The sequence below is a fragment of the Amblyomma americanum genome, chromosome 3 (genome assembly GCF_052857255.1).
Source record: "Amblyomma americanum isolate KBUSLIRL-KWMA chromosome 3, ASM5285725v1, whole genome shotgun sequence".
Taxonomy (NCBI): Eukaryota; Metazoa; Arthropoda; class Arachnida; order Ixodida; family Ixodidae; genus Amblyomma; species Amblyomma americanum.
In genome coordinates, this window is record NC_135499.1 from 128,025,491 (window position 1) to 128,052,857 (window position 27,367).

The 27,367-nt window shown below is 48.7% G+C and overlaps 1 protein-coding gene across 1 annotated transcript in view; it reads right to left on the reverse strand.

The window, feature by feature from the left end:
* Positions 1-27,367, reverse strand: part of IA-2 (tyrosine phosphatase IA-2) — a 528,690-nt gene that overhangs the window by 44,208 nt on the left and 457,115 nt on the right. Inside the window, exons 16-17 of the mRNA XM_077657849.1 lie at positions 4,369-4,423; positions 165-312 (exon numbers count right to left, since the gene is read on the reverse strand). Of these exons, the coding sequence (XP_077513975.1) occupies positions 165-312; positions 4,369-4,423 (203 nt within the window). The remainder of the gene's footprint in view (positions 1-164; positions 313-4,368; positions 4,424-27,367) is intronic.

Genomic DNA, 27,367 nt, shown 5'->3' on the forward strand with positions numbered 1-27,367 from the left:
CGCGCAAAAATATCACTACGAAAGAAACGTAAGAAGAATGGATAACGCGTGCGCAGTACGTGGTGTTCGTCTTGCGGACTGATATCCTTGACGTGCTGTGCTGTGGACCCCAACGAGCCCGACAAGAAGCACCGGGTCCATTGGACGCTTGAGAGTATACTCACAGGTGAGGACGTCCGGGTAGCGGTTCTTCTTCATGTTGGCGGGCAACGAGGCGACAGCCGTGGAGCACGGGTCGGCCTCGTAGGCACACAGCGCCTCCCACTCGCGGTCTAAGCGGTCCTTGCACTTGAGGTGGTCCTCCATGTACGACTGCGTAATAGCGCCCCCACCAAACAAAGTCAGAGGCTAATATTGACAGCACGGTTTCGGCAGGTATTCCTGAGCTTTCAAATTGACCAATTGACCCTGGCATTCAAGCTGAATCATGCAGTTTCGCTGTTCTTATATCTTTAATGAAAACTTTCAAAGGGTCTTAAGGCAATTAAAAAAAAACAGACATTAACTTTATAAGTCAAGATTGGCATGTTAAAAAGAATTCCCCGTAATCGTCCATTGTTTTGTGTGTCCTTCACAGTTTAATGACTTCGACATTTGTTGCAAGCAAAGAAAACGCAGCTGACTTATGCCCTTGGTCGACTCAAACTATAAATTAGGCAAATCTCACTGAAAACCGAGCTTCCAATTTCACACACCTTTCTTCCGTTCAGCTGCAAACAAAGAGTTTATTTGATGTAAAGGGAGGTCGAGAAGTATGCGCGCTGGCTGCCACTGAAACTGAGCAAGATCAACTGCCACACTCTCGCAGGATATAACAAACTTTTCCTGGACTTTCAAACTCTTGGTAAAAGGTATAAGGGGTCCCTGTCTCTCCTTGGCGGACATAGGAGTGGTCTCTTCAAACATGTATATGGTGTTCTGTGGGGACGTCAGCAGAACGCGACAATCTGCGCCTGCAACACAAGCTCCTCGTAAATTTTTGTCAAGTTGCATTCACAGATGGCGCAGTTCGGAACGGCATTGTTTCTTTCTTTTTCTTTAACATTAGTATAACGCCTATCGAGATAATAACAGCACTTTTCTAATCTTTTCAGGCAGCAGGGCCTATTTACAGTCATGAATCAAGGCAACTGCACCACCTTTGAAACTTCACATCTATGGAGCAAGACAAGCACTCTCCTCCTTATCCGTCCAGTGCTTTGGAGCACTTATTTTCTACAACGGGTGGTGTGCCAAGGATGGCTCGTTTGACAGAAAATATGAATAGGACGGAAAAGCTAGGAAATGAGTGGGCGGGTTGCGTCGTTAGAATAACTAGAAGCAGACATACAAAATCGAGTTTATTAGGTTGAAGCAAAAAATTTCGCTTTATTTTTTTTTAACGACTTTGTCTCCATCAATAGGACAGCGGAGACGGGCATTGTAATACCGTCAGTTTCGACTGCATGGAGCGCGGTTATACAAATGTAAGGGCAGGGAAATACCCAACCGATATGTTAGCAAACAAACCAAGAATGCATTGCTGTTTGTTTAATAAAATCAGCCTGTACTTTTTCTCTTAATTGTTGGCATAAGCCTAATTCGCTCCGTAAGAAAAAAAAAACGCACCGTGGACTGCTAAATGATGTCTTCGTAAACATCTACTTAAGATCCGCTGTTCTGGAACATCAGAAGTCACGCACGTATGCGTGCGACTGCTCGGCTTAGCGGGCTAGCATGCTGCCTGAGAACTTTTGGGCGAGGCTGTACATTGCTCCTTTCCGACGTGCAATATCCAGCAGCTTCGCAGAGACACGGCGGAAGCATCACCTAAGTTATCGAGATAAAAAATTGAGCATACTAAATGAGCAGACGAGTGATATAACCTGTGAGGCAGGAACTGAATGAACTTATTAAGGCAAAAAAAAAAAACGGAATTAAGTCACGATCGAGTCAGAAGAGTTAACGAGTCGCAAAACTCTGAAGCGGCACTGAATGACCTTTCGCAGAATAGTATAACACCTCCCCCCCCTCTCCGAAAACTATGTGTATAGAGTAGAGAGTATTAGGCACCCATCCACTGTCTCTAACCGAGTTCTAACACATTCGCAACCTTTGCGAGAGGCGTTAGACAAGGAAGGCTATGCAGCTTGTGATGCAGCTTGTCTTCCGCATAAAGACCTTGCACCTCCATGGCTGCGCTCACAGCGAGAGCAAAAGAGAAGCAAAACAAAGGGTACAAAATGAGAGCGAGAGTGTGTGACAGAGCGCGCAGCTCGCCGCGCTGTCGGCAAAGGCGAATGTCCATTCCTGGCCGCTCTTTATTTTTTAGACTGTTCGCGGCGTTGGCGGGCGGGGGACTTTGGCAGCTGCAGCAGCGTCTGCGGCCCTGGGGGACAGCAGCGCGCTAGCCGGGACCAAATCCGGGCGACGCCGCGTCCCCGCGAGCAGCGTGTTGGGAAACCGTGGGACCGGACGCGCGCGCGTCCTCCGCCCGGTGAATTACAAGCGAACGGCTCTCCTGTCGCTCCCCCCGGCGAAGCGTCTCCATTCCATTTGTTTCACGTAGACGGGCCTGGAAACGACAGTGCGTCGACGTCGTCGTCCGGACCAGCAGCAGCAGCTAGAAAACTACGCTGGGCGGCTTTGTTTTCTCGCCTTGCTGCTGCTGCCACCGCTGTTGTTGCTGTCGTAGTAGTTGGCGGTGTTTTCGTTCCGAGTTTTCTTTATTCCCACCTTCACCGTGTTCTCGCGGGCAATAGGACAGCCGCCTCGAAGCTGCGCTAGTCGCTGCTGGGCAGGGGCTCCACGGGAAGGCGGGGTTCCGGAGGGGTGTAGTGGTGGCGCTCGCGCAAATGCCGACAGTTCGTGGGGACGAGACTGGAAGTGAGGTTTTGCTGGCCCTTAGCTCTTTTGTCTCTGCGCTCCGCGCGCTGTCATTTTTTCCGGCATTCGCTTGCGTTGTCTCGATTGGCCGCTGGGACATCCCCCGAAAGCGCCTGCTTGTCCGAAAAAGCTTGCGTGTTGGTACAAGTTTCGAGAACTCGGGCTTCACGGTTATTCGTATGTTTTTTTTTTCTGTGTAGGTTTGACTCAGCCACACGACATCTATTTTTTCAGATTTTCTCAACTGCAGTGACGGTTCCTGTATTTTGCGTTAGAAGAACGCCTTCACTTCGCGTTTCCTTTCGCGAAAGGAAATAGCCTCGCAGAGTGGGCCGACTAAGCTAACGAGGTGATGTTCCCATCTCTCGCTCCTAGGTGGCGGGGTGTGTCAGCGCCCCGCACAGCTCGGCGAGGCCATGACAACATAAAGGCATCTATGCCATATCTTGCTTGCCCGTTCAGCGGGAGCCTATGGTCACTGCAATGGCGATTCAGTTTTAATGCAGACTACGTGGCAGACATTACTGTTGCCTGAGTATCGCGCAAAATGGCTTTAAAGCGGACGACCGACACTTTGAGCTAAAGATCTCCAGAAAACGAGGGCCGCGGAAAAAATAAATCATTCAACATCTTCCACGTATACAGGCTGGAGTTTGAAGGCACACCGGACGTCAGGACGCCGCAGTGGCCATTAACACTCGTGCTCAATCTCCAGTATTTAAGAGGTACGCTGTCGTGGCCACAATCATCGATTCTGCTGCGGAGTTTGTAGAAGTGAAAATAACTGCGAGCTACTAGTAGTTCTAGGGGTAGCCTTTGCTGAGAAAGGATGGTTTCATCCGATTCTTGCTGAAAGGCAAGTAAAAACTTTGAGCCAGATCTTTTTCCCGTCTTCTAAGCTTTCGAAACATCGCTGCTCATTTGTAGTATTTTATTGTGCTATCTCACTAGATCAACTTCTTCGTTTGTAGTTTTCTCCATTCTCGAGGCTTAGGGCTTTGTTCAGGATCACATTAGTGAAGCAGAAATTACGTCGCACCGTGGACAGATATAGCAAACCACAGTTATATCCAAGAAAATTTGAAAACAAGGTACAAGAGAGAACAGAGCTCTAACCGCATGCAGCAACTTAGCATTAATAACTTCTCGAGCTGCACGAAAAGCGATAAATGCCGCCATCAACGTTCTACTGACCCTAAATAAAGTTTATTTTAACGGTGGAACAGGGAAGCGTTTTCAAATAATTGTTCACTCATTAACGTTGTCTCCAAGATCTTTCCTCGCTCTTAACCGCTAGAAAGACTTAAATAATAGGTGACGAATCCTAGACTTCGAAAACAAAAAAAGAGATTATAATGCTATTATTCAATAATCCTAGTAATCCATAAAAGGTAAATGCGAAATCACGCCTTTTTGATTATCATTACATGCATCTTTAAAAGTTACAACAAAACAAAAAAATATCCACACAGGAGAACAGAAAGACGAAAGGTTCCCGCTTACCAAGATCATGTGTCCAGTTGAAATGTCCAGGTTAGACGTCACCGGTTCCTCGCTCCTGCAAGAAGGGAAAGAGTCAAAGTGACTGTGTGTAAATAAGAAAAAAAAATATAGTCAGAAGTGGCCCTCAGTGATTAAAAGAAAAATTAAGTACAACAGCTGGAGAGCCGAAAAGCCACTGCTAGAGATAATGACCCGTGCTCGAAGAAAAGAAGTTTGAAAAAAAAAAACGAAACCTTTCTAAGGTAACCTGAGCAGGTCCCCTTGAAGTCATTAACTAGTGACAGGCCAGCGGTCACGCATCATTCAGAACTTTCGGCTCCCTTTGAACGCACACTAAGGCTGCGCTATATTTGTCTTTTTCGTTCCCCGCCTTCTCTAATTGAATCAGTCGCAACATGTTCGTGAGGGCCGCCTGGCGATTATAAAATTAAGGGTCCCTCTGCTGGCTCCTGGCGCCGCTCCTTGAAAGCGCACGAGTAAGTGTCGGGCTACCGACGTCAAAGCTCGGACCTTCAAGTCGCTCAAATTGAGAATGACCGAACACGAAGGGCGTCGGGAAGGCGATTATAGGTCGTCAAGGGTCCATTCCCGTGCTCTTTGAGGTAAAACGGAGGTAGGCCGCAGCGAGGGAGTTGGTTCGGCCGATTGCCGGCTTGTCTTGGCTGCCCGCTTTCATACAGCCTTGGTTACCCTGTTTTCGCACTGTGGTTGAGACGTGCACGTCAATGAAGGAAGTTGTTTCGGTCGCAATGTTAGCACCCAGGTGGGGCTTCGTCATTAGAGATGATTGATCAATCAATCAATCAATCAATCAATCAATCAATCAATCAATCAATCAATCAATCAATCAATCAATCAAGCAATCAATCAATCATCAATCAATCAATCAATCAATCAGTCAATAAACCAATCGATCAATCAATTAATTAATCAATAAATCAATCAATTTAATTGGAGTGGACAGATCAGCAACGCATGTCGCCGGTGCCCTTCTACATGAAGCAAACTGTGATCAGGGACGAAAGACTAGGCGAAGAAAGAAAGAAAACCCTTTGCTCTGATGGTGTATCTTCATCTTGCACTTAAACCCTGAGCTCCCTTTACGCTACGTTCTTGAGCACGGGCTAGCGCAACATTGCATCTAGAGCACATGTCCGCAACTGTGAGTTTGAAGAATTGGTGGGCGAGTGGTCAAAATGCAAGTGAAAATGAAGACAACGTCAGCCAATCGCCAAGATCTCTTCATGCGTATATCACTTGAATGTGCCTATTTGTTCAACCGTTCTCTGGCGCCCTTGGGATCAAGCGTGAATCCTCAGGGCGTAAGCAGCATCGTAGAGTTGGCGTGTATGGGTTGCTGCCCCCTTGAAATCAAAGCTTTCAAGGTTGGATGGATGAAAAAAAAATGGAAATGAATTGCGAACGCGTCAACATTCGCTGCTGTGTTGCTGACATAGTAAAAACTGACGAAACGCACAAATCTTGGTGCACAGGAAGCGTAACACTGTACCTCCGCGTTCAAACGCGTGAGGCTGGAGACATTTCAGAACGCCTCTTGAGGCAGAATTACTCGTTTGGACTGCGGACACGATTAGCCTGAAGAGAAAAATCCTTATATTAAAATTTGACCGCCCATAGCCTGCCAGAAGCAGGATTAAACTCGAGCAAGAACGGCAGTACAAGCTATTCAGTGTCGCCAACGCTCATTGACTGCGTGCTCGTGGGTGTTATTTTAACAGCCTTTCACAGTGCGAGGTTCGCGTATCTGATTCGTCGTATGGTCAGTCATGCTGACGGCAGATTGATGACTAGCGTCGATAGCGTGCTCTGAAATAATAATTAGCTCTTCATGACCATGCTACAGCCCTACAGGCCTTACGGCTTTATACGTAGAGCGCCGACTTTAAACAGAGTAGCCACAGTTTTGACCCAATGCCAACCAAGCGAAAATGGTGTTCTGGCGGTGTTGCTTGCTGACCGATTACGGATCGTTTTTAGGCAGAGAAGTGCGAAAAGTTACGCGAAACGCGAACGACTCCGCCTGTAAGTGTGTCATGTTTACAGATGCCCAAAAATATATGAGGACAGTTAGATGATAGTTAGAGAAAGTAACAAAAAGAAATAGAGACGCTATACATTGTTTCGTACGTGTAACGTGCTAAAAAATGCGAGCAGACGAGCTTGGCATATGCCAGAACGGCTAACGCTCTCCAGAATGGAATGCCTAGCACGTTCGGAGCTTTGGCAGTGCTCAGAAGGCAGTGCTCTGCAGCTGTCGAGAGCGTGCGCTTTTATACATGCAAAGGAAGGTCAAGCAGCTATCTACGATGCGTCTGTTTAGATTGTTATGCAAACTTGTTGGGCGTTGGTGTACCTGAGGCAAAACTTGCGCGGGTAGTTGCAGGTGCAATAATAGAAGTTTTAAGGCGCAGTAAGAACCGCAAACGGGACGTGCTACACTGAATAGGGCAAGAGAGAGCAAGGTAGAAAGTGAGAAGGAAAAGTAGGAAAAGAAAATGGAAGGGACAAGTTTTATGGTTTATGGGGCATTTAACATCCCAAAGCACCTCAGGCTATGAGGAACGCCGTAGTGAAGGGCTCCAGAAATTTCGACCACCCGGCGTTCTTTAACGTGCACTGACATCACAGAGTACACGGTCCTATATAATTTCGCCTGCACTGAAATTCGACCGCCGCGGCCGGGATCGAATCAGCGTTTTTCGGGTAAGCAGCCGAGCGCCGTAACCAATGAGCCACCGCGGCGGCCAAGAAAAGGACAAGTAGGAAAGCTAACCAAATGAGGGTTCCGGTTGCCTGCCTCACATATAACGAAAGTAAAGGGCTGTTAAAAAGGGGAACAAAGAAGGAAGAAGGAAAGGTAAGGATATAGGGCATCGCTACAAGTCTGCTGCCAACGCCAGAGGCAAAAACACGCATTATGTCGGCGTAAGCTCGTCAACGAGAGAAGATCATTCTACTTGGTTCAGCAGGCGCAGCGTCAGCGCAGGATATCAGCAAAAAGCTCCAAGGGCAGGCTAAAGATCGCAGGCCATCGCGGCAAAGACGCAGAAGTGTGCTCAGAGATCTTTCTCGACAAACCAATAAATTCAGGGACAAGCTTGTGTATGCGGGTTAACATTACTGAACACCGCTCACCAAGGTGATCTAAAATTGATACCAGGGCACGTACAGGCCCCATTTAAAAACATGGAGGTGTGGTTGTCAAGCAAAGCAACGTGAGTCGCAATCAACACATGCCGGAGGCTCGGAAGGTCAGTGCGGCTAAACGAATTCAGCTGCGAAGCTCAATTTCTGTGCCTCTTTTTTGTCTTCACTCCACTATAACCGCAGGCGTGTTCGCGGAGACTGGTAGTGGTGTGAAAATTCGGAGGGCTGCCCTGTATCCGGCTTGGCCACAGCACGTACAGGGCAAAGAAACCACTGGATGGCTGGCGTTGAAACGAAACAGGAGCGCAGAACCGCGCACCGAAATATACGAAACAAGGATCCGCGTTCGCAACGCAAGCGTCGTAGAAAATGAAGCTCCTGGCTGCGTGCTTTTTTTTTCTCCGTTTTTATTTCAAGCCTCGCGATATTGGAAGAGGAGCCAGCCGCGTTGGAGCAGACGCGGCCGCCGCGGCAATAAAGAAAGCCCATATAACACGTCTTCCCTCGGCCCGTACATCGGTTTCCCGCTCATGCGAGGGCCGGTGCAACAAGCAAGGGAGGGAGATAGAGAGATAGCAAGTGAAAGATAGGAAATGGAGGCGATACGTATTTCGCACTGGCGCGCGCAAACACCCCACGTCCTCGGGAAACGGTTATCCCAGGGGTATTAACAACTGCCGTAAAACCATGTAACCGGCGAAAAATCGCGGCCGGCGCGCATTGCTCCTTGGCGTCAATATACGGCGGCCTCGTCACGCGCGCTGCCCCTGAACCCCGAGGAGCGAAGGAAGGAAGGAAAGAAGAAGAATAAAGAAGAGATGAAAACGGAGATGGAGGGAGCCTCGCTCGGAAGGAGTAAAACAATAGCACGGCGAAACGTTGTATCCTGAAATGCCGGCCGCGGAATAGCACCCCAGATGTCAGGGGCATTCTGAATTACGCGCTGCGAGAAATTTCATTTTTTATTCTTTGTTTCCCTGTACAAATGTCGGATGCTCGCGCTTTCCGCACGTGTTCGACCGCTGTTTCATCTCTTGACTTGTGTTTTATTAAAGGAGATGAGCAAAAGGAAAAGTGGAATCGTGCGTTCCTTGATTCTTATTTGATGTTATTTTAAGACTACTTGTCAGCGCGTCATTATTTTATGGATCCTGTGAATTTCATCCTGGGCGAATTTTGGTGAACATGTTTGAATGTCTTCAATTACGTTTCATATTAGAACTCATATTTACCGGAGTCAGCCTACAGCCGGCCAAAAGAAAAAAAAAACCAGCAGTCGCCAGTACCCGTGATTAGGCACATCTTATTTCCAAGAAGAGAGCAATAAAGCAAGCAGCTGTTTATTAGTTTGCTTCCTTTATGACACCGAATGCGGCGCATGTTTAACTACAGACCACTCGCGGTCGTGAAGTTGCTGCTTGTAAACCAATCAAGTAAGTCTCTTCCATCCATCTAGTCTGGAGAAAAGCGCCGGGTAGTAGAGGTGAAGAAGGAGGCAGTGTCACTATCGGAACGGCCGCTCATACTCTCGCAATTTAGAAGAGTTGCTCAATTCCAAGCGTTTCTGACGGCTCAGTTTTGAAAGCTTAAGCATGTTTCACCTCACAGAGACAGCATTTTTCCCGCAAAAATTTTGCGACACTCGACGCATCTTCTTTCACGAGACGACAGGAAAGTGAGTTTAGAAAAAAACAAACTCGTTTGGGACAGGATAAGGCAACGGCCCAGAAACCGTAAACACGGGGAGAACTCTGAGCGCGTTCGTTGTCTCAGTTCCTCCTTTTCCTCCCCTCATTGCGTCCGTCCGTCTCCTTCCGGCTTAAAGCACGTTTCCCCTCAAACCACAAGCACCGAAGCTGCGGTATGCAGAGACCAAATAGTTTACTCTTCCGAAGTTGCAAGCCACGCTACGCCCAGCGCGCTTCCATGTTTACCCCTTGTCCACCACTCGTCCGTCTCTCGGCTGTCTTCCCCGAGTCTGTCTCGTGCCGGTATGCTGACACCGCGCTAACGAATAGCGTCACAGCCAGTAACGGGGTGGCGTTACTCCTTCAACCGGCACTCTCCCACCCCACCTCCTCTCCCCGCGCCTTCCTTTCCCTTCGCTGTGCAGGATTTTCTTCGTATAGTGAGCCAAGCGCTAAAGAACGCTGGCGGTGCACGAGTACTTTCACTTCAAAATAACCTAGTTATTATGCTATGTGGAACGAATAAACTTCTGAAACACTTTACACGTCTGAAAGATGCGCACACGCGCGCTGACCGTTAAGCGTGTCGCGCTGAGCATCTTTGGTCAAATGCAGAGACCAATGGCGGCTTTCTTCTAAACCTCTCACTGTGGTTCTGGTTATACGCCCTGGAGCGAACCCCTTTGAACTCCATACTCATGACGAAGGTGACATCTTTTTGTTTAGCGCTTAGCATTTGGAATTCTGGCGCTCAAACGGACACAGGGCAGGAATTGTATAGTTGACCTGTATTGATTAACTGCCACATTCTGACGGAAAAAGGAACTACTTTCTCGGAAAACGGAGCGTTTATAAGTTACATTAGGTCACGGAATGAGATACAGGTGTCGCCATCACCGACCGATTTCGGAAGTAAACTACGCTGTATCATCACAGTTTTTTTCGTGGATCTCAGAGGCTAAGTACACCACCAATCAAATGAAAACGCTGATCGCGGATTCCTTTCTTGGTGTAAGCGTTATGAGTTGGAATCGAAGAGCGAAAGTTTTAAATGCAATTTTCTGGACAATAATGAGCATTTTGCCGCCGTTCAAATATGCTCATAGTCAGAAAGATGCATGGAATCAATTTTTACTGAGATTGAGAATTAGGGGTTATTCGCTGCGTTGTTTTAACACTTTAGTGACGGTTGTCGAACGCTACAACGAAACGTTAACCTAGTTGGAGTTCACTGACTGAATGCACGGTTACTGGCGCTTTTACGATATGAAGGACAGAGTTCGACTGCACAGCGTCTGTCCTGTGCAGTTGCGTCTTTTCGTGGGTTTTTTTACAAGCAATAATAACTATGTATTCCGTTGAACTCCGGTGTGCGCTGCAGCTTCACCTCGCTCCACTTTACTATTAGGGAGGTGCCCACGCTAGTTATGGGGAATGTGCTTGCTTTCTTGCATGTCCCCCCACTAGCGTGCGATTCTTTCGCGCTTTTGCATTAAGGTGTACACTACAGACAACTGCTGCTATATCTTCAGTTAATGCATTGGAGACTGAGTATGGTTTGCAGGAAGATGGACTAGAGAATTCGGACTTATTTGCGCATCGCTAAAGAAGCATTGAATAGTAATGGAGCGCAAGACCAGGCACTGGGCTGAGGTGGTTTGTAGAACAGCTTGGCTATCCGGACATGTGAAGTAACTGCGGTGCGAGACTGGCATTCGGGAAGGCGCGGCGGGTGTATAGCACTTCTTTTGGAACCCTTAACGCCCGTCGTATATTCTCCCTTACGCATTCAGCTCCCGAAGGTAATTTAATTGCTAATCATTAACCATTTAGAGCGCCTCTAGGAGCCAGCGAAAGAGCAACCAGCTTCTTAAATTCAGAAATGATTTTTACGAATTTGAGGACCGATTTTTTCCGGCCCCTGTTTTGGGTACAGACTTGTGCATATCTTTATGAACGTACACTAGTAGGTGGAAGCTTATAGCTAACACTGCATGCCTTATCGTGTTAAGTAGGGTGACTAGTTATCCATGCTATCCAGATGGAGCTTGGAAGAAGCGGAAGAAGTTGAAGACGGAGAAGAAAATTGATTTCACAGATTATATAGTTTTCCGCGGATAATTGATTGAAACACATTTTTTGCACAATTTGCACGCAGTGTTCAGCGGGTGTGCCTGAAATTTTTTCGAGTCCTGTCCCAGGTTATGTTATGTGGGAAAGCTTGCGTACTCTGTCACCCCAAAAACGTACCGCCACTGGCATCTGCTGCTAGGAGTGCTGGTGGTATAAATTCGTTTTCTGACATCTGACGCCCGCTGCGTACAAAGTCGCGCAATTTGATTGCACTAAAGTGAAAGCTACAGCTTGTGTCAGCATATCAAGAGCCGAACTCTCAACAGTATTTGAGCGTGTGCAAGGTTACGAAGGGTTGACCGGGGTCGAGACTATCACAGGCCGGCCCATCGCGATGGCTGTTACCACGGGCGGTAACCGTTCGCAAGTCGTTGTTATGCACAGAATGTTACCAACCTCCGATTTCCTGGCGCTGACTATAGCTTCCGTTTCAGATGCACCCAATGAATGTTGAGACGGATAGAGCTTCCACAACGCGGCAAGATGTCTGTGGATGTAGAACAGCATCGCTGCTGGTATTTAGAATGCCGTTCTCTCCAAGACTGCCGCCGGTAGAGGCTTTGGGGCAGAAAAAGTGGCGTACTGAAGTTTAAAGTGTGTGGCATGAAGAAAAGAATAAAAAAAAAGGGGGGGGGGTTAACTTAGTTAAAAAGAGCAGACGTGCGAAAGTATCTGTCTAGCCTGGTTGGCTCATGGCTTTGCTTTGCTGGGTCGTCGGCACGTCTGGCGACGATAACAATTCGATAGTAGTATTAGTCGATCAAGCCGATGATATGCAATTCACAACGCGAGAGTGTGTTCCGTTTTAACACGCGGAGTGATTGGCTGCGGTGATAGCATAGTACTCTCGTGCAGTGGTCATCGAAGCTGATCTGTTTCGCAGCGCCGCGGGATCTAATTCCAGTCACGGCAATATTTTATTTATTTATTTATTTCACCCTCACCTTCAGTGACAAGCTTCACGCAAACTCGGTGAGCCGGTCGGAACTCGTGAAGTAGTGCTTTCGAATGAAAACGTTGCCGTCGAGTGGTATAAGACGTTCGCGCGTATGTGTGCGTTGGCTGTATGGCCCAAAAAACGAGGGCGCACTCTAAATGGCGCCACTGCGCAAGCCATGCAGCCGTCTATGGGCGAGCGAGCCAGGCGAGGAGAAAGAGGTCGAGGGGGATCAGGGAGCTTCGAGTGGGTGGTTCCCTGGTGCTCGCTGCTAAGCAGGCCATTATCCCGGAATTGCCGTCGCGCACTCGACAAGCTTACCTCGCGTATACGTGCTTTATTTCTTCCCGCCGACTCTTTCCCTGCGCTAAGCTCTCTACAGTGTCTCTTATCTTCTTTCTCTGCCCCTATGACTTTGTTATATTCGTTTAGTATATAGAGGTGTTGCACGTTCCGCAGTTTGCTTTCCGAAGAAACCTTTTGTACATTCATTAACTCCAGCCTCCCGCCATTTCTAGCGGTAGTCTTTGGTGCCTTCTGGGCATCGTCTGCGGCACAACCTTGGTTTGAAACGTTCGCTTGATACGGCTTCTGTTTGCCCCTTCTGGCTGCTTTACGCAACGCGCTTAGTGTGAAATTTCATTTGAACGTTCAGTGCGGAACCATGCACTCGCACGTCTGATTATAGAGTAGGTTTCTCACGAGACCATGCACTGGACGATAGGTCTGGTTTTTAAAAGAGAAACCCCTCACTAATTAAAAAAAAAAGTTTTTTTTGTGTGTGTGCGGTAAAGACGTTCGTCTTGTGGCATAATAATACCAGTGTTGGCGGATGTCAGAAAACAGGCGAATCATGTTACACATTTGACTCATCTTTGCTGCGCACATAAAATAGACTAACAGAGGCAGAGTAGACGCCATGGACGCCGGACATGAACTAGATTTTATTCCAGAGAAAGGAGGCATTTATCTACAATACGCGGCGCTGGTGACCTCTAGCGCACGAATACATTTCACGAATAGGGGTTATGGTGAAAGAAAAGCTAACAAAGATTTGCGTTTCCCGGCAACGCATGTTAATTCTTTCACGTCTGCATATTTTTCCTTCTTCTTGCGTGGCTGACCAGACGGACAGGTTAGAATTCGCATAACCTATTTTTTTCCCCACAACGCAACAGAAGGATCACTGATACATTTATCTTAACTGTGACTAAAGAAGGCTTCAAAAATTTCCCGCCTTTAACGTTGTGACCATGTGTGCTCCGCCCCTGCTGTGGTGCTCCGCGCTCCTTGCCAATAGGCAGCTCCAGTGCGGACGGAGCAAAGAATGTCACGTGGCATGTGCGCCACGGAGCGACGCGATTTGATGTACAGTACTCACGGATTGAAATAGGACATTCGGAGCGCGTGGCCGTCGCTTCATGGAGCGCCGCCCGTAGACGCTCATGGAACCAAGGTGGTGCATTGTGGTATGGCGCGAGAGGGAGAACATCTACAAAGCAGAATTGTTCCTTCCAGTAGCCAATGAGCCGGCCTGTGGTTTACCACATGCCTGCGTGGCACTGCAAGGCTAGCGCTCCGAATGTCCTATTTCAATCCGTGAGTACTGTACATCGCTTTGCGCTCTCCGCAGGCTTGCGATATTTGAATGGCGAATCGCAGAATCGCGATATTTGAATTATAAAAACTGATACGGCAACTACTGACGGCAGGCTACAAATCGCTAATTGCAATCTGGCGCCTGTCGGTGATGGATATCAAGTTAATAATTAGAAATTTATTAATTAATTATTAGAAAGGATGGTTCGCCAGTTTTGCGACGTCCGCCAGCACTGGTGTTACTATCTCACAAAAAGCTTCTCTTTATCTAAAAAAAAAACATTTTTTATGAATGAGTGACAGGATTTCCTGAAACGCCTGATATTCACACTACACGGGAGTAAGAATGCATAGTACGCACTGATATATAGGCACTGTTGGTAAAACTACTACGGAAGCGGATATGCATAAAATTTATTTAAATAACTTTATTTTGAATCAAAGTTGAAGTTGTTGTATAAGATGAAAATGTAAACAGAGATACGAATACTAAAATTATTCGTAGGCAAGGAAGTGGTCCTGAGTGATAAAGGGAATACTGTCGCGTCCACAATAATACAAAATAGAAGGGGAATCAAGAATACGACCGCTTCTGGTAATGCACTTCCTCGTCACCCTTAGCGCATTTTGAAAATGAAAGAAAGTAAAAGTATAGAAGTGTCTGACAGATAGATGCACGACAGTCACTTCCGAATAATCGTTCGTTGTCAGAGCGCCCGGAACTTTTCATCGAAATAGCACGGTTTTCCGATGATAGGTTAACGGTCAACATTTCTTTACTAACGTTCAGCACATAATTTCCCTTGATTACTGTAATAAAATTGCAAACCAAAGTAAGTTGAAATGAAAGCACCATGCCCTTCTGCGTGCGAATATGCACGCCGATGAAGAAAGAGAAGAAAGGAAAAGAAAAACGAGGTAAAGAACTAAGACAAAATAGACGAATAACGACAGGAAATGATAGAGAAAGAGCGGAAGTGAAAGGAAAAGTTGAAATACGCCGCATTTTCATCACTTTCAATCAATTTGTTACCTTCGTGCTTTTACGAGCGTCTGTCGTGGCGCGCGCGCTGTTGAGCAAATGTGTATCAATAAGGTCGTCCCGCGCGGTAGGAGCGCTGAAACGGACGCAGTCTTTTCGGTGGTCGGAATAGGTTCTTTAAAAAAAAGAAGATAGAAACAAAAGAGAGTGAAACACCGCGTGCAAAAAAAAAAGCAGCTAGAAAGACAAAATTGACATTTACTGTATCAGGGCCGGCTGGAATTGACAGGTTCCCCTAACGCGTTCGGAACAAACCCGTCGCGGAAATGCAAGAAAGAAAGATCATCGGGAAAACCTGCGAGCTTACGACGGCTTGAAAAGGAAATCGTTGGAGGCAATAAAAATTCGCACGCCCGCGACGCACAAATAAAGCGGATTTATTGTCATCCGTGACTGCTGGTGCAGCAGCAGTAAGGGGGGGACTGGAAGGAGAAAGCACCGCAGATCAATAAATATAAAAGTAAAACAAGAAATTTAAAGAATTGGAAGCTTGCACAACGGCCGCAGGCGGTATGGCCTCTCGCGCAACCGCCGAAATCCCGTCGCACAGGCGCCATTACACGTAAGACAAGCCACCCGGGGATTCCAAAATCGCGCCGTTTCCCCCTTCTCCCATCTCTCTCTCTCTCTCCCTCCCATCCGGCTCCTCCAGGGCCCTTTCTGCTTTCGTGTGCCCGGACAGGCACACACAGAGAGACTTTCGAACTGTTTGGCCGATGCTTTTTCTTCAACACGGCGAATTCTCGCGCAGTCCCACCGGAGGCAAAAAAGGCGACGCAATAGAATAAGGGGCAGCACCGATTCGATGGAAGCAGTGCGCGCTAAACGCAAAAATGCGATGAAAACAAAATACGCAATTCACTGACAAAACGAGTCAATCGGTTTTCGTGAAAGAACATATAAAACGTTCGCGTAAGGCTGTAGGAAGCAATGAAAGACAGGCGTAAAAAGAGTGCAAAAGGGTAGGAGAAAACTCGGGTCGCGGGCAACACATTGTTTGGCTCGACTCTTGGCGGAGCCCTTGTTGCGCACCTTGCTTGTTGATATTTTGACGGCTCTCAAGGCTCAGCTGTAGAAGCCGTCGTTCTGTCTTCGGTAAATAAATTTAAAGCAATTGCTCGGTTGCTTTTGTGGCTGAGGAAACGACTCCGTGCGTGGTGGTATCCGGTCCTACAAGTGGGCCACTCTTGGATTTAGAAAGGGATGACACCAGGATTAGAGACTGCAGGGAACTGCGCGGGGCATGACATGACGTCACTGAAGACTGTGTTGGTAGAAATAGAAACGAAATGAAATTAAACTAACTTTGAAATACTGATACGTAGTTACCGGTAAAGCATTAGTAGCCGAGCACCGTTTTCGTGAAAGCTGTCCTCATTTTCAGTTTTTATTTGGCTGTGGCAACCTATACGTTGAAAGGTGTTTAACAGGTATTAGTGAGATCAATGTACTTTTGCAGCAGATGCGTATATGCGCGCACATGCGAACATCACATCAGTATTGAGGGGTGTGGCGTTAGAAAAGATTCAATTACTTTCTAGTTTAAACGCCCCCCCCCCCCCCCCCCCCTATTTTTTCTCATCGACAGATTCAGCGTTTGATGCGTGAGAGGGATACTCTGTACTTGTTCTTTGCTATCGCCGACAATCGACTTTTGCTGTCGATGGGACACTTAATTTCTTTAAAATTTCGTAGCTTCTATTATGGCGTGAGCTTTGCAGCAATTGAAAGCAAAAATGAGATTGCAACGCAGTTTGTGTTTATATGTCATGAAGAGTACGCTAGTAACTAAATTCACAAGCGAGGGTCATGGTTAGCGACGGCAGCTGGTGTGAATGTAATAGACGCGTTCGAGGTAACGGGAACGAAGTGGTCAAAATATCACGCGTAATCCTGCAATATAATTTAGTTTAGTTTACTAGACTGGAAGTAAAATGAACAAGCACCAAGGGTTTTGAATCTATAAGTCTGTCGAGACAAGCGCTGCATTATATCTGCCGGGACTTGGTGGCAGTAAGAAATTAATGCACTGGGTGATGAAGCTTGCTCAGTAGCTGCGACTTACGATACTGAATTCTGGGCTACATAAAGCGCGCGAATAAAAAATTGTGCTAATAAACAATGGGACCATGTACTACAGTATCGAGATAAACGGTTCGTTATGCCGCACCGAAAAGCTGACGAGTTAGAATCGTAGCAGGTCATTAGCCAGCAAAGAGGATCGCATAGCGGAAAAAAACATTGCAGGGACAGCGAAGAATATGACAAGGACATGAAAACCGAGCGATTTATGGGCATTCAAGCCGGCTTCATGAAGTGTTTACGAGGGCCAACTACACAGCTTCCCCCCCCCCCCCCCCCCTGTTTTGTCATATGGTGTGCGAAGGTAAACAAAAAAAAATGAAAGGAGGTCGTTGCAGCTGTCTAGCCGTTGGCGACAGCACCCGCCGAAAGCTTGGGTTAGGAGCAATCCATCCTGTCTTGTTTGTTTTAAACTTAGTTTTCTGGATTTATACAATACTAGGCTGCACGACAACCGCCGTATCTTTATAGCAGCTTGTTACCACAGATTAAGCGGCAATGATAATTATTAACTTGAAGATGATTGTACGTGCTGCTTTTGTTATCTTCTCGTATCTGCTTTTACGAAATATAATAAACGAGCGTTCCAAGGAGAGGGCTGAGTCGGGATGGTTGGTTCATATGTTGGACGGTCAGCGCTGTTTCGTCGTACCGTTCAAGCAAGCGTTCACCTCGCTGAAAAGGCCCAGTACGTTAAGTATGGTGCCGCCGTCGTTCATGCTGCATTAGTATTCACTATGTAGCCGCTTTTTAAAGATTGCCGAGGTGAGCTGTCAGCGCATTGTGCCTGCTCAGTCATATCCCGCTAATTTTAATCACGTCGTTTTTCCTGCACATTGCTAATTCACCCCTTTCTTGTGCATGCTTTGAATAAACTTAACACGAATTCGTTTTAGTCCTATTCAGCAGTTAATTTTTTTTTGTTTCCCGTCCTGTGCAGCATATGATGTTAACCTTGCTCTATCTTTCTGAAAGGCTAATCACGCTGTTGCCACAAGCAAGTTAGGGGAGAATAAAGTCAGCAAACCAGAAAAACTTTCTCTAGGAAACGCAAACCTGTAACTTTAGTTGATTTTTGTGCCGCCGAAGACAACTAAAAAGAAGCGCGGGACGTAAAAAAAAAAGCTTAAGCGTGCAGCTTTCGTGGATAACAGTCCAAAAAGAGATGGGTAGGAACAACATGATGCTCGCAATACTTCCTCCCAGGAGCCGCAAAATGCATACTAGTCCAAAAGGAACTCCTCGATTTATGGTATTTTCCCGCACGTTCGCGTAAAATTTTTTTGATTTATCATTTATGACTCGCCACACTACTGACACGCGCTTCCTGTCGTGGGAATGAAATTAAAGACTGGCGCAACACTAATGCCGTTTTTTATTTCTTTTTTAATCTTTACAGAAGCAAACGACGTCCACGGAAAATGACCGGCACCTTGATCCTCGACACAGTGCGCCCGCTGTCGTAAGAAGACAGCATGAAGCAATCAATAAATCGAAGAGAAATCCACAATTGCGTGCTCACTACAAACGCGGTTGCATCGCAAGAAACTATTTGAGCGCAAAGACAACCCCAAAACACGTTTTCTCCCAAGCAGCCGCACGCTGAGCAGAAAATCGAGGGAGCAACAGAAACCTGAAAACCCGCCTCCGAAGAGAGCATTCGGTAACAACATTAATTTTGCAAGGCTACAATGATTTCCTGACAAGCCTCATACGCCAACGCGAGGCTGCATGCCCAAGAAAAGAGGCTGCGTTAAGCGAGAGGCTAACCGGCCATTTTATTGGCCATGCCTGAACGAGGAGAAGGGAGAGAGAGAGATGAGATTATTGCACAAATAACAGCGCGCCGTACCTATTCTCATACGGAACGACAAGGAGGTGGGGGAGGCTGGCGCCTTTTTCAGTGGCGCAGCCCGCGCGCCTAGTGTATGACAAGCCGGGAACAGAGCCAGCTGCCAGCGGAGAACGTCGGCCGGCCGCAGGGGCACGTCGTTTTTCAGCGGTTCATTCGATAAGCTTCGAGGCAGTCTATCACTTTGCTCCGGGCTCCGCTCGCGCATTGTTTTTACGTTCGCCAAGAACGGGCCTGCCTTTTATTGATGAACGCTGGTCGCAGGACCCGTTTTTCACGCCGCGTTGCGAGTGAGACTCCCTCATTCGTTCGTTCATTCGTTCCCGTGCCCTGTTCCATTATAATTCGCGCGCGTTTTCTTCTTTTCCCTCCTTCCATCTGCCGAATAGAGCGATGGAATCTGAGTGGGTGTAGCGCTGGGAAACGCCGAGGAGCTCTTGGCCGCAGGCAAACGAAAGTGGCTATTGTAACGGTAACGGCGAAGTCCTTTCACGCTTAATAAAGAAGGCACTTGACTGACTTACAGGGCTTGATTAATTGAACGGAGGCGAAATTCTGGGTACAACGACGCGGCTCCATTCAGTTTGTTTCTCCTTCGAGATGTTAAGCAGCATGCAGTATGAGGTTAAACCTCGTGCTCGATGTAAAAAGGGGACTAGCAAGCTGGTTATCTACCCAAAACGAGAGAGAACGAAGCAGTTTTCGTTCAAAGCCGCTGCATTCCGCTTCACAAGCGCCCTGCCGATCAACGAAGCTATTCTGACGTGAAAAGACTATGGTGGTTATACTAAGACAGGTATATAGTACGGTACGAAGCGATTTAATGTTTCGGAGCTAGTTATGGGTTTGAGGAATAGCGTAGTGGAGGGCTACGGTTTAATTTCGACCAACGAGTTTTTTTAACGTGCTGTTAAACCGCACAGCACACAGGGTTTTGACCAATTCGACTCCTCGCAAATGCGGCTAGGACAGCCAGGATTTCCGACCGTGACCTTGGGGTTTAGCAGTCTAACAGCAGAGCCATAAAATACAGCCTTCACTGTGGGTCTATCCTAGGAAATTGCTTACAAAAGCGTATTTCTTAACTGCGCGCTACAGGTATGTGCGCATAGCCAGGTTCCGACATTATGGCGTGTCCCACCTCTTTTGTATGAAACGTAGGCCGCCCAAAAAAATCACTGTCACTTATTACGAACCCGAAATATGTCCAGAAGCGAAAGAAAGAATGGAGGCAATCAATTTCACATCTATATGAGTCTATAACAAACAGCAACTGCTAAGTTATTCGGCTCGTTTCCAGAAAGGACCAAAACAAAAAAAAGCAGGGGAAAGCACCTCGTAGCTTTAGCTTTGTTTGTTTGTTTGTTTGTTTGTTTCCTCCTTCTAACACCGCAACTCCCAGGGGCGCGTTAAGCTGAGAGATTATTGCCTTGTCAAAAATACCGCTCGCTAAGCTGCGTTCTCCCCCGCGGCGCGCACTTTGTAACCTTCCGCCGCTGCTGGCGTCGAGGGTGAGTTGCGGCGCTGATGTGGCAAGCGCGGCATTCGCGGGCGCACCACGACGAGACCTCGACGGGCGCTAATAAATTGCGCCGAGGTTAGCGGTTAGCCCCGTTTTTTACGGCCCCGCGACGACGACGAAACGAAGCAGCAGCGCGCGGCGTGCCGGCCATGTTGCTCGCCGACGGCAGGCAACGTGAACCGCGCTGACAAAGGCAACGAAAAAGTGAAAGACGAGAAGAAGAAAGAAAAGAAAGATGAAAGGTGGAAGGAAACAATGGAAATAAAGAAAAAGAAAAAGAAAGGTGCACGGCGTGAGTAGCGGGAGAAAGGCCGCGCACTATCATCTCATACATCACGCTCAGAAGTGGGGAAATGTTCCACGTTTTGGGCACGATCCCCGGAGAACTGTCGTTGGGCAAGAGAGGGAAAAAAGAGGGGAGGAAAGGGGACAGGGTGCTATTTTCCCCCGTTGTAAAAAAATAACGGTGAAGTACGTGGACGTACGATGAAACAGGAAGAGGGGAAAGGGAGTGTTATGAGAGCTTGAGATAAAAACGAGTCTGAGAAAGAGAGGGAAAGGAAAGGGAAAGGAGAGGGGCGAGAAGCAATAGCCTCGTCCAACAAGGCGTGCACGCGCGCCTATTGAAAGAAGGGCCGTGCTCTTGGCTGCCGTGGCGAGCCCCGTTAATCTCGGCGGCGGCAGATTTATTGACAGGCACTGGTTGCGACGCGGTCGTGCGCGCCCAGAACGCGGTGGGGAAAAACCCTTGGCCCCTTTTCTCCCCTCTGCTCCCTTGGCTGCACTCCCCTGCTCTAACGTAGCGGAACGCGTAAAACGCTAGTGCGGAGAGAAACGTAGGGACTAACTATCTCTGGTTGTTATACCTAATACTATAAACATTCAAAATGCAGTTAATGAACCAGTGACTGAAAGGAGTGCTGGAATCGCTTTGAGGGTCTAATATTTTCACACCTACGAGTTTTTTATTACAACGTGCGTTAGCAAGGCGCGTGGCCTATATCGGCACCATCCGTGTGAGGGGCTAAGCTGAAGTGGTAAGTCGATGACGGGCATGATGATGTGCGGCGCGGAAAAACTGGCTTCTTTGGTTGTATATTCAACAGTCCAATGCAGGGTGAGTAAATTGATGCGTGAGAAACAGCATTCGTTGCCAGTGCAACTCCAAAGTTTGCCAATCTTTGAGTGCCTTTAATACACTCGAACAAAATAAACTTTCTTGGCTCATAAAGAAAGGAAAGGCGCGCACTATTAATCAGCCTTCAGATACAACACGCCAACTATACCTCGCCCCCTAGCCCAATCCCCCGCCCCCTTTTATTCCTTCGGAACTAAGGCTTCTTTCAAAGTATCGATGACACAATAGGGAACCTCAGATCGTCCAACGTGGGCCGGGGGCTTGTTATTAATGAGCAGGCGGCTGCATTTAACCCTTCTCTTGCTGTGATTACGGTCTCTTCATTCAAGCAGATACAGTTGCACAGTGACGGAAACAAACCGAACGAAAAGAGACAAAAAACAAAGAGCGGGCAACAGCGCGAGCACCAACTGGACGGAACGTCTCGTTGACAAGAAAGAATAATTAGTCCGGTATCGAAAACCGAAGCGAAATAAAGGCAGAAGAGATTTGGGGAGAAAACAGCCCCATGCCCTTCAGGAATCGAAAGCCGTGGCAGTTCATTTAGACACGGGCGTCCACGGAGCAGCGACATACTACCAGGTTTCGATCGAGCTCCGAAGCGTGCAAGGAGTTGGCGAGAGTGGGCGCAACGCTAAAAGGATGAGGGGGAGGTGCTTGGCGAAAGAACGGACTGCCGGTCACCCTCGGGGCTCGATAACGGCCGCTGCTGAGGGACCCTCCGCTTTATTGATGTTTCACTCCCGTTAATTGGGGGGGGGGGGGGGGGGGGGGGAGTGAACGCCAGTGTAATCCGCCCGTTCCCCGGCGGACTCGCTAGGAACCCGATACCTAGAAAAAACCGGCGCGAAGTCTACATATACTGGCTGCGCACGCGGCCAGCGCTGATACTTACAGTCACTCCTCCTCCTCTCTTCTTTATCTATCCTTTCCCGAGTGTCCTAGCCTCGAACCACGCAACCGAAAAGGGAAACTACGTTGTACTCTTAGTTTGCATAATACTCAGCCTCCATCTTCAGCAGTTTTATTTGTTAGCGAAGCAATACAACCGAAGGCCCGCAAGAAGACGCTCCTCCTTTCATGGACTCTGTTAACTCTCCCCCTCTTCCAGTTAACCTCTGATTCGCTCATTTCTTTTTTTAACGACACTCTCCTCCCAAATATTCTGCGGCGTCGTGCCCTTTGGCTGACATATCGGTTACCGCTTCGAGAGAGGCCGAATTTCTGCCTGCTCTCTCCGCCAGGAAGATATTGAGAGTCGGCGACTTCTTTCTACTCATTTCTTCTGCCTTCCTTTTTGTCTCTCCCAAGTACCGCAGTTCTCGAGAACGCTCGCCTCCGTCACGGCGCGCGCCTCTCTCATTTCCTCCCAATCGAAAACCTCGGTGGCGTACATCTCGGAGGAGATACAGAACTCCGCACGAAGCGCCCGAGAAAACCGCGCCCACGCGGTGGGGCTCGAATTCCCCTAGCGTTGGAATGCGCGCGAGGGCAGATGGAAAGAAATATTCTGCCGCTAGGGAAGGAATTAAAAGAGATATACAGTGTTCGACTGCGACCCGCTGCTACCACACAGCGCCCCTTTTGCAGTCTGTCTTCTTCCCTTTTTTTCCCTCCTTTTTTAAAAAGGTATTAAACCACCAGCACGCGTTTGCGGTGGCCCGCGATCCCTCGATATGCTCGATGAACTCCCCCCGTTTTTTGTCTACCACGAAGGGAGTTAATTTAGGCGCTCGCGTAGCGAAGGTTTTACGTATTTCCTGGCGCTCGTCCGCCGTTATCTTCGTCCCGCGGGATAAACGCGGTCTTTCAAGAGCTAAACCCTCCAAAGGAAGTCCCAAAGCGCTTGCCTGCATATCAGAGAACTGGAACTATTGTTCTGCTTTCCACCAGAAGAGCCAGGTTCCGCGCAGGAGATTACTGAACGCTCTTTTTTTCCTATGGCGGCATTTATCGTCAGACAGGGTAATGAGCCGAACTCGAACGCAAGAAACAATGAAAAAGCGAATAAGTGTACGCTTTGCTGTTTTCTGCAGAACGCTCGTTCGGGGGTAATGCATGGAAGCTTTGTAACAGTGTCAGGTCTTTATAGAAGCAACTCAAGAGAGCATGTAGCGATACTGACAAGGTACTTGCTCTTCGACGACTGCTACGATACGAACGAACCCTGGTGACGCCCGAGAACCGCCGTGAGGAGTCAGAAATGTGAACCCCCCCCCCCCCCCTCCAATACCAAAGCCGGTCTTACGTAGTTAGGGCACTTGGTTGCGCAATGGCACCTCTTGAAATAAAATCAGGTTCACCCTTACGTCACATCAGGCATTGTCAGGCTTATGCACTGGGACCGGCACCACAGCGCTCCAGCCTTCTTTGCGCTGCTGGGACCTCCAATTCGGCACTGAGAGGCGAACGAAAGTAGCGCGAATATTAGACGTTAAACGAGGTTCCTAACTCGCTTTTGTTGCAACCCGTAGCAAGAGTGCAGTTTGCTGGAACACCGTAGGAGCAAGCGGGGAAAAAGACGGCTGCTCCAGCTCTCGGGGGTAACACAAGTGTGACACTTTCGTGTTTCCTCCTGGTGGGGCCTGGAAGCAGTCGCGCTGGTGCAGAGGCAAAAGAAGACGCACCGCACCCCGCCGGCGTGAGTGACAGTCGGCTAACAGCTCCTGCCAATCAAGGAGGCTCGCTTCGTTTCCAACCGCTTCATTGGCGCGACAACTCCTTCCCAGCTCCCCAGCTCCCCTTCTCTAGTGCCTTGCGGCACACACGCGTCAATTCATAGAGCACGAGCGTGCGCGCGCGCGCTCTTCGAGAAAGCGCCGTTGCCGAAGCGGAAGAGGGAAGCTGGGGAACAGTAGGGAAAGATGAAAGAGGGAGGGCGCTGGGAACCGCCGTCGCTCTGTCGTAATTATCCCGCCGGAGTGAGCACTAATGGTGCGTCGCATTCGGCACTTCCCCTCCTTTCGAGTCGGGAGGGAAGAAAGGACAAGAGAAAGGACGGACGACGAAGTTGGGGAAGATGAAAAACAGAGGGAAGAAAAGGAAAGCCGGGAAGGAAAAACAGTCGACGATTAGGCGAAGCGTGGAGCAGCCCGAATATCGTTAAGCCGCGAAGGCGTGCGCCGCTCGCGAAGCGCGTAGGCACTCTCCCGAGACGGGAAGGCGGGGGAAAAAGGAGGAGTGCGTGAGAATAAAGGAACGGGGGAGTCGAGAGCCGAGTTTCCGACTCCGCAACTCTCCCCCCTCAGCTTCTCTCCCTTCCATGCCTACAACCCATTCTTCCCTTGACGACGGTGGCGTTGGGGAAAATGGGGATGGGCGCTGAAACTCTCGGTGGTCTTCAGCGCTGGCTACTTTCCCTGTAGTTCGATCGTGTATTTAGAGTTCCTAATACCGAGGAAGCGTTACACTGACTTTCCGTCCGTAACGCTCAAAACAGGGCTAATTTTAAATGAGCTGAAGCTGCAGAAATGTCCGTGCTCGCTCCCTAGACTGCCCTCCCCCCATCCGGAGGAAAGACGCCCCGATAACTGGCTACAGGGAGGGGTAGACAGAAACATAGTTCAATTTGGAGTTGGTTCGTAGTCCCGACGTCGGGCATTGCGTACTTAGCAAATGCTGTTAACACGCGAAGAATATAATTTTCTTTAGCGTCGAACACATCCCTATTTACGTTTATAACGGAAGTTATTAACGACTAGCCTCGAGTATAAGGTACTAAAGGGAGCACGCTTGGCTCACTGTCCTCTCGATCTCGTAAAGTGCTCCGCTCATGACCATATAATGAACTAAGTTTTATGGAGAAGAAGCAATTGGGGCTCCCAATTAATAACCTTAAGACCTTTTGTGTGCCAAGGGAGAAAAAACAGTAACTACTAAAGATGACCTTATCATCGCAACTGAATTATTCGCTATCAGTGTTGCCCTTACCATTGCAGCGCGTAGCTGTATATGCGGCTGTGTATTAAAGCACCTGAACTGCTCCGTTGGAATGCAGGCAATTATTAACGCCGTCCCTATTATGAAATCACTCCGCCATTGTCCATGTATCAATGCATATGCAACAAGCGAGTTCTATATGCTGTCTAGGATTCCACGTTACGGAGAGAGCACGGCGTGGTCGCAGCTCATCCAGGACTGTCCTTAACGTAGAATTCATAAATATAAAGCAAGGACACTTCTCCCAAACGAGGGCGAGAAGTAAGTATGACAGGAAAACGAGTCACGAACATGGAACGAGAAAAAAGAACGGAAACAGGAAAGAAAAATGGGGAAAGAGTGAAGGAGGAAAGAAAGAGACACGCTCCGTCGCGGTTGCCCGCACGTGGTGCCGTACGGTGGTGTTCGCAAACCCCTCCTGGAGCCGTTTTAATCAATACCCGAGGCTCCCCGCTAACAGGAAGCTGAAGCTCCTGAACTTCTCCTCTCTCTTAGTTTCTCCTCTGTTCTCTCGCTCAATTTCTCGCTTTCTCTTAAAGGAGCACGCCTCTCCTCTCCCGTAAAGCGGAGCTCCGGAACGCATACGCCAGGGCTTGCAAGTTCTCTCTCTTCAAAGATCGCGCTAGCACGCACCCACTCTCCCCCTTTCTGTTTCCCCTTTCTTTTGCTTATTGTTTACGCAAACCCCCACGCCAGCCTCGCAGCAGTGCCTTTAACACTCGTTTCCGTGCAACTTTTAACGTAAATCCGGCACCCGCATGCATAATTAAAAGACAGCCGGCATCGCGCTTGCTAGTTGCTCGTTCTTTTCCTCTTTCCGTCCTCTGCTTCCTTTCGCCGGCTCTCGTCTATCCTCATTTTCAGTGCCTCCGCTTCCCTCCTGTTGCTGATGTTGCCTCTGCGCCCAACGCAGCGGCTCCCGCGGCCGCCGCAGATGCACGGTTGCACCTTCGAGCTCTCTTCTCTATCTCTCTCTCTCTCTCACTTATTTAAAAAAAAAGTTGTTCGGGCGCAACGTCGCGGATACTAACGCTTGTTGCCGTTGGCCGACCGCCGCAATTATGTTGTTTTGATCGCAGGAGAGCCTTCACCGGCCCCGCCGGCGCTATCGACGTGCGCTCGAGGATGTGAGTGAGGCGCGGGTTTTCGCTCGTTTCCCCGAAGCGTACCGTCTTTCTCTCTCTCTCTCTCTTTCGCTAGTTTCGAAAATGAGAAAAGACCTGACGTGGCGTAAGGCGGTTCGACCCTCCATTCCCTCTTCTCCTTTTTCTATCCGCTTTTTTTTCTTGTTTGCCTGGACCCAGAAGGGAAAGCAGGGATGGGGGGGGGGGGGGGGGGGGGGAGTAGTCAGTTCAACAAAAGTCCGCGCCGTACACGCGGAGACAGAGGATGAGAGGGTTCGATGCAAGCGCACGCAGCAGCGGTAGGCCGCACTCGTGCTGAAGTCGCTGCCGGGGGAAGCGGGAAGAGCCATTTGTTTGGATTGTCGCGTCGTTCCCCATTCGCGTCTCCATTTGCGCGCCCCAACCGCATACGGGCGGCGGGCATACACGTCGGTGCAGCAGCGCGCGGCTCGAATCGCGCTGTGTTTCCCGGCCGCTGCAGTGTGTCGCGAGCTGCTAACAAGGGCGCGAAACAACTGGGAAACACTCTACAGTCGTACGCGCGGCTTAGGCGAGCTCCCTCGGCATCACTTTGGTGTGTTTTTATGCTCTTTTCTCGCTTGGCTTGTTTTCATTCACGTTTGCTAGCGTCGACGCGGTAGTTACGCCCTCGCCTCGGCAGCTGTGTACCGGCGTTTCCTAAAACGAGAGCTGGCACTTTCGCGCGGGCTCGGAGAGAGAACGGCATGCTTGATATACGGCCTATGGGCAGCTGTGGAATCGGCTTCGCAGAGTA